This window comes from Chiloscyllium plagiosum, chromosome 28 (genome assembly GCF_004010195.1).
Source record: "Chiloscyllium plagiosum isolate BGI_BamShark_2017 chromosome 28, ASM401019v2, whole genome shotgun sequence".
NCBI lineage: Eukaryota > Metazoa > Chordata > Chondrichthyes > Orectolobiformes > Hemiscylliidae > Chiloscyllium > Chiloscyllium plagiosum.
Window position 1 is genome coordinate 31,423,354 of NC_057737.1, and position 7,407 is coordinate 31,430,760.

The window sequence follows — 7,407 nt, forward strand, 5'->3', positions numbered from 1 at the left end:
TCATCAATAGCTAAATACCACAAATGTTGCTCCATATTTCCTACAAGCAATAATCACAATAATGCACAAATCAACCAAAATCCTACGTAGTCACATAATGAAGAGCAAATCCCAATTGTGCTGGTGAAAAGTACTCAGAATTTTCACAAAATATTCCTGAAAACGTTACTAAAATGTAACAGTTAAAGTAATGATTTATTCAATATGACTTGAATGCGAAATGAGCAGGAACGTCATAACACAAATAAGGATTGCATATTAAATAGAATTTTAATATGCAGGTTTTTGATAAAGCACAGAAAGTCTCGAATGTGTACCTACCTCTTTTTCACTGTAGGAAATGTTTCGGATCCCACTCCATGCAAATGACTTCTTAGATGAGAGTTTGTTGTCAGGGATGTAGATATGAAGGCCAAGTGCATCAACTCCAAGCAGTAAGTCTGTATCCTTTTTGTTTTGCTTTTAAAATGTTCAGCAACATGTTTATAACTGGAACATTTACTTTCATATTGGAATTTAATATTTAAATACAAACAGTTCAAGAGATAATTTTCAATTGGGAAATTAACTCAGATACCAATATTTATCCAAGCCAGATGAAAAGACATAATTCAGAAATGTTAATACTGCTTTTCACTCCTCACCTGTCAAATGTTTAAAACATTTTTTGTTTTAACTTCAGACTTCCAGAACCCACAATATTATATAGCTTCCAACTGAATAGTCAGTTTTAAACTTCTTTCATTGGATGAGGACATTGCTGTCAAGACCAGTGTACATTATCCACCTCTAAATGCCCTTGAAAAGTTGATGGTGGTGAGTTTCTGTCTTGCAACACTGAAATTGTTGGGATACAGATATATATTATTGTTAAGAAGAGAGCTTGAAGACATTGACTAACCAATGGTGAAGGAACAGCAATAAATGTCCAGTGTGAGCCTTGAAAGAAGTCTTTAGAGATTAATGGTTGAGAATTGGAAGGTGCTGTTGAAGTTGCCTTGGTGAGTTTCTTAAGCGCATCTTGTAGATGGTACACATTACTGCCACTGTGCATTGGCAATGGAGTAAATGAGTGCTAAAGGTTATTAGATTAGAGAATACTTAGTGTGAAAACAGGCCCTTCAGCCCAACAAGTCCACACCGACTCTCTGAAGAGCAACCCACCCAGACCCATTCCTCTACACCTAACACTACGGGCAATTTAGCATGGCCAATTCACCTAACCTGCACATTTCTGGACTGTGGGGGGGAAACCGGAGCACCCAAAGGAAACCCACACTGACACGGGGAGAATGTGCAAACTCCACACAGACAGTTTTCTGAGGCGGGAATTGAACCCAGGCCTCTGGCGCTGTGAGGCAGCAGTGCTAACCACTGTGCCACCATGGTTGTGGATGGACTATCAAAAAGTCTGCTTCATCTTAAATATTGTTGAATTTCTTGACTGTTGATGGAGGTGCACTCACAAAGGCAAGCAAAGAACCCGATCTACTGCACCTCTGACATGTGCTTTATAGTGAACAGTGGGTAGGCTTGGGGAATAAGGAGGTGATTCCACAGGATTCCCAACCTCTCACCTGCTCTTGAAGTCAGAGTGTATATATGGCTAGCCCAGTTCAGTTTCTGATCAATGGTACCCCCCAGATTGCTGATGGTGGGGGATTCTGCATGGTTAATGCCACTGGATGACTCTTCCTGCAATTCTGATGGACATGGAGCTTCAGTGTCAAAGTATATTTGATTCATTATCTTTGTATCCTCTATGAGAATGAGCTGAGTTGAGACTAGGAAGGCAAAAGTTCCAATCAGAAAGGACTTCAACTCCTCTGGATGAGGAACTTGCATTCACCACAGCCATAATCTTATTAAATAGTAGAGTAGGTTTGAGGCACTCTTTGGCCTACTCCTCCTGTTCCTTGATTGCATTAGGATTGTCCTTAAATTATTTTGCCCAAGTTCATCCGTGTGTTATAATTCAGGTTTGAGAACCAATACTTACTGTGATTGGAAAATAGTTTACTCCATACATTTCTAGGTCTTGTGCAATCTTTAAGTATTCCATTTCAGCTTCATCTCTGTCAAAAATAATGATCGCAAAACAGTAAAGGTACACAAAAGGAATACAGCAATTAGTGTCAACTATATATCCATCAAATGTTCATTGTTTTCAAGAAGAGGCTAATAATTGGACATACACCAATGCCAGTATCAAAGTGATTGTTTTTAGTTGATGGTTATAGTTTGCAAATGTATCACTATAAATATAAGTGAACAGAAGCTCAGCTCCAATATTTAATATCAGTTGCTATTGGCTATCCAAGCTTTGAAAATTGCTTTAGCATGTTCTTCCCAGAATTATCGTATTTTTCGTTCAACCTGTTCAGACCTGTTATGACGCACCTTCAAGGGAAGGTGGGATTTGAAGCTGTACGTTCTGGTCCAGAAATAGGGGCACTACAAGTGAACCACAACCTCGAAATACTATAGCACTTGTTATCCCTTCCAAATTCAACCAGGCCTGAGTCTAATTAGCTTCCCAGATCAGATTAGATTACTTACAGATTACTTACAGTGTAGAAACAGGCCCTTCAGCCCAACAAGTCCACATCGACCCTCCGAAGAGCAACCCCTCACCTACATTTACCCCTTCATCTAACACTACGGGCAATTTAGCATGGCCAATTCGCCTAATCTGCACATTTTTGGACTGTGAGAGGAAACCGGAGCACCCGGAGGAAACCCATGCAGACACGGGGAGAACATACAAACTCCACACAGACAGTTGCCTGAGACGGGAATTGAACCCAGATCTCTGGTGCTGTGAGACAGCAGTGCTAACCACTGTGCCGCCCAATAGATGTTTTCAGACTAACCTGGTTGTAAGCATGAATAGAACAATTTGAGTTTATATCACGTTCACCTTGATCAACTAATGTGAGAATAACATTTACTGAATTATCTAAATGGGACTTGTAGCAAAGACTTTTTAATGCCAATTATTTGAATACTCTATAAATGCTTCTGATTCAGTATGTGTATGTACTTACCACCTACCACACGTGATCTACTCTTGGGGAATGAGACAGGGCAAGTGACTGAGGTGTCAGTGGGAGAGCACTTTGGGGCCAGCAACCATAATTCTATTAGTTTTAAAATAGTGATGGAAAAGGATAGATGGAATCTAAAAGTTAAAGTTCTAAATTGGAAGAAGGCCAATTTTGATTGCACTAGACAAGAACTTTCTAAAGTTGATTGAGAGCGGAGGTCCACAGGTAAGAGGACGGCTAGAAAATGGGATGCCTTCAAATATGCGATAACAAGAGTTCAAAGACATAATGCTCCTATGAGGGTGAAAAGCAAGGCTGGTAGATATAGGGCATGCTGGATGACTACAGAAATTGACGTTTTGGTCAAGAAAAATGAGGAAGCATATGTCAGGTACAGACAGCAGAAATCGAGTGAATCCATATAAGATTATAAAGGCAGGAGAATTAAGAGAGAAATCAGGAAGGCAAAAAAGGGACATAAGAATCCAAAGGGATTTCATAAATACATTAAGAACAAAAGAGTAAGTAGGGAGAGAACAGGGCCCCTCAAGATCAGCAAGGCAGCTGAGGTGTGGAACCACAGGAGATAGGGGAAGATACTAAACAGGTATTTTGCATCAGTGCTGACTGTGAAGAAGGATATTGAAGATACAGAATGTGGGGAAATAGATGGTGACATCTTGAAAAATGTCCATATTACAGAGGTGGTGGAGCTGGATGTCTTATAACACAAAGCCTCAGGACCTAATCAGGTGTACCCTAGAACTCTGTGGGAAGCTAGGGAAGTGATTGCTGGGCTCTTTGCTGAGATATTTGTATCAGTGACCGTCACAGGTGAGGTGCCTGAAGACTGAAGGTTGGCTAACGTGGTGCCATTATTTAAGAAAGGTGGTAAGGAAAAGCCAGGGAACTATAGACCGGTGAGCCTGACATCGGTGATGGGCACACTATTGCAGGGAATCCTGAGGAACAGGATTTACATGTATGTGGAAAGACAAGGACTAATTAGGGATAGTCAACATAGCTTTGTACGTGGGAAATCATGTCTCACTAACTTGATTCAGTTTAGTGAAGTAACAAAGATAACTGATGAGGGCAGAGTGGTGGACATGATCTGTATGGACAGCAGTAAGGCGTTCGACAAGGTTCCTCAAGGTTAGCAAAGTTACATCACATGGAATACAGGGAGAACTAGCCATTTGGATACAAAACTGGCTCAAAGGTAGAAGACAAAAGGTGGTAGTGGAGGGTTGCCCTTTAGACTGGAGACCTATGACCAGTGGACTGCCACAAGGGTTGGTGCTGGGGTCACTACTTTTTGTCATTTATGTAAATGTGAATGTGAACATAGGAAGTATGGTTAGTAAATGTGCAGATGATACCAAAATTGAAGGTGTAGTGGACAGCAAAAGAGATTACCTCAAAGTACAACAGGATCTTGATCAGATGGTCAATGGGCTGAGAGTGGCAGATGGAGTTTAATTTAGATAAACTTGAAGTGCTACACTTTGGAAAGACAAATCTACACTTGAAGTGCTACACTTTGGAAAGGCAAAGACTTATACACTTAATGATAAGCTCCTAGGGAGAGTTGCTGAACAAAGAGACGTTCGTAATTCTTTGAAAGTGGAGTCGCAAGTAGATAGGATTGTGAAGAAGTAATTTGACATGCTTTCCTTTATGAATCAGAGCATTGAGTATAGGAATTAGGAGGTCATGTTGCAGCTGTACAGGACATTGGTTAGACCACTTTTGGAATATTGTGTGCAATTCTGGTCTCCCTCCTATAGGAAGGATGTTGTGAAACTTGAAAGGCTTCAGAAAAGATTTACAAGGATGTTGCCAGGGTTGGAGGGTGTAAGCTACGGGGAGAGGCTGCATAGGCTGGGGCTGTTTTCCTTGGCGCATCGGAGGCCGAGGGGTGACCTTTATCAAGGTTTATAAAATTATGAGGGGCATGGATAGGGTAAATAGACAAGATAATTCCCCTGGATTGAGAGTGTCCAGAGCTAGAGGGCATAGGTTTAGGGTGAGAAGGAAAAGATTTAAAAGGGACAACTTTTTCATGCAGTGTGTGGTGCCTGTATGAATTGAGCTGCCAGAGGAAGTGGTGAAGGCTGGTACAATTACAACATTTAAAATGCATCTGAATGGGAAGGATTTCAAGGGATATGGGCCAAACACTGAAAAGTGGGACTAGATTGGTTTAGGATATCTGGTCGGTATGGACGAGTTGGATTGAAGGGTCTGTTTCCGTGCTGAACATCACTATGACTCAAAGTGAAAATAAACATACAGTATACATAAAAATGCATCCAAAACCTTTTCTGTGAAGCAATGCTTACCTGGTGATTCCCCTGTGCTCAGCATACCAAGCTGTTATTTTTTCTTCCCACATATCTGCTGTCATTTGATACTGTTTAAGAACCTAAAGAGTGGAAAATAGAAGTAAATCTTTATTCAGCATCAGCCAATTAAAGATTAGGTTTATTGCATAGTGTATAAATGCCCTAATTATGTGGTTATGGCAAAAATGTCAAATTGTAAAAATGTCAGCACTGGCAGCTCGGGAGAAGAGACCATGTGAATATCTGTCCTCAAGCTCCTCTTCCTCCGAATTAAAGCTAATGGCACAGCATAATTTTGTGGAGTGTTTCTTTTTACATTGTCAAATCAGAAATTGCATGGTCCTAGACCCAATTTCCCCCTCACTAATGCACTCTACTCATTAAATCTCCACAGTTTAGCATAACACCGACTACTATTGTCACGGCTCACTGGGGTCGTACCCTGCACATCAAGCTGCAACATTCCTGGAGTAATCATAGATGTGAAAAGATTCAGTCAAACTACCCTAAGTCCTCAATTTGCCTTGAATGATGAACTCAGGTTAAAAGAAAATGTTCACCAGCTTTCTGTACTTCACAAGAAAACTGATTATAAGGAATTGTCTTTAACTAAATGCAATTCGGAAATACGAATTGTTAGCTCCTAACTTTCTGTAACTTAAATGTTACCCTTTCTTATATTTTCACCTCACATAGAGTCAGAAAAAGACAGCCTAGACATGGACATTAAAGATGGGAAATGAAAAATAAATCAGGAAAGTACAGTACAACAGGACCACATGAATTGATATGTTATTTTGTTTGATTTCATCTAACTTCTGGTTCTTCGGTGTTCACGCAATGTTGTCTGCATAGAGATGCTCATGTTCATTAACTGATTGACAGTTCATCCTTTTATGGCCTTAAAGTATTTTGTTCCTTCTTCAACAGGGAATTTACTGAGAAGAGTGAGTGTGAAACAGCTAGCCATTACTGAAGATTTTTTCGTACCTCCACATAAGAGAGAGCGACAGAGAGGTTTTTTTCGGTGCTTTCTCTTTGCAGGCTGGATGGTTCTCCGCAGCGTCACCTGGTCAGAAGCCAAGCAAAATATTGCTGTCAAGCAGTTAGTCCTTAGTTCAGAACTCATCTGCTCCGTCTGCTTCTGCTCTCCAGGAAAAACATAACATTGTGTACAAATCGCACTGTGTTCTAGTAAGTGTGACTTTTAAAACTGCAGCCATGTTTTTGCACCATATCTTTGGTTTAAAGCAGTATCTTCCTTTTTTAGTCCACAGTTCAAAGCAAACTGTCATGGTCATTACAATATGAGTTTCTTCCTCTCTTCCAGCCAATTCCTGACGTACCTCCCAGATTTGCAGTGATATTTGCTGTCTCAACTTTCTGTAACAGCCATTCAGGTGGTAGTTTATCAAATAATAAACTGTTGCAAAAAATATTATCACAAGAGTGGAGATGACAGAAGGAAGCACTGCTATGAGATAGAATGTGCTATCTGAAAAGGTGCAGAGGCAGACTCATCATTCAATATTTAAAACTGAATTGGATAAATACTTGAAGGGAAAATATCTACCGTGAACTGGGAAAAGAGTAGGGGATTTGGTTGAAATGACTATCATTACTGCATACACAGGAACCGGCATCCGTCCTTGCTATTTCATTGTAATACTCCAAATTTTCCTTGTGATATGAAACCTTTTGAGACAATTTAAGACAATAGACAATAGGTACAGGAGTAGGCCATTCTGCCCTTCGAGCCTGCACCACCATTCAATATGATCATGGCTGATCATCCTTAATCAGTATCCTGTTCCTGCCTTATCTCCATAACCTTTGATTCCACTATCCTTGAGAGCTCTATCCAACTCTTTGTTAAATGAATCCAGAGACTGGGCCTCCACCGCCCTCTGGGGCAGAGCATTCCACACAGCCACCACTCTCTGGGTGAAGAACTTTCTCCTCATCTCTGTCCTAAATGGTCTTTTTAAGCTGTGTCCTCTGGTTCGACACTC

General features: G+C 40.5%; 1 protein-coding gene across 3 annotated transcripts in view; it reads right to left on the reverse strand.

Moving 5' to 3' along the window:
* nf2b (neurofibromin 2b (merlin)) overlaps positions 1-7,407 on the reverse strand; it is a 73,355-nt gene that overhangs the window by 35,975 nt on the left and 29,973 nt on the right. For all 3 annotated transcript variants that reach the window (XM_043718615.1, XM_043718614.1, XM_043718616.1), the window contains 3 exons: positions 5,393-5,475; positions 2,000-2,075; positions 322-459 (listed from right to left, as the gene is read on the reverse strand). In XM_043718615.1, coding sequence (XP_043574550.1) covers positions 322-459; positions 2,000-2,075; positions 5,393-5,475 — 297 coding nt within the window. The remainder of the gene's footprint in view (positions 1-321; positions 460-1,999; positions 2,076-5,392; positions 5,476-7,407) is intronic.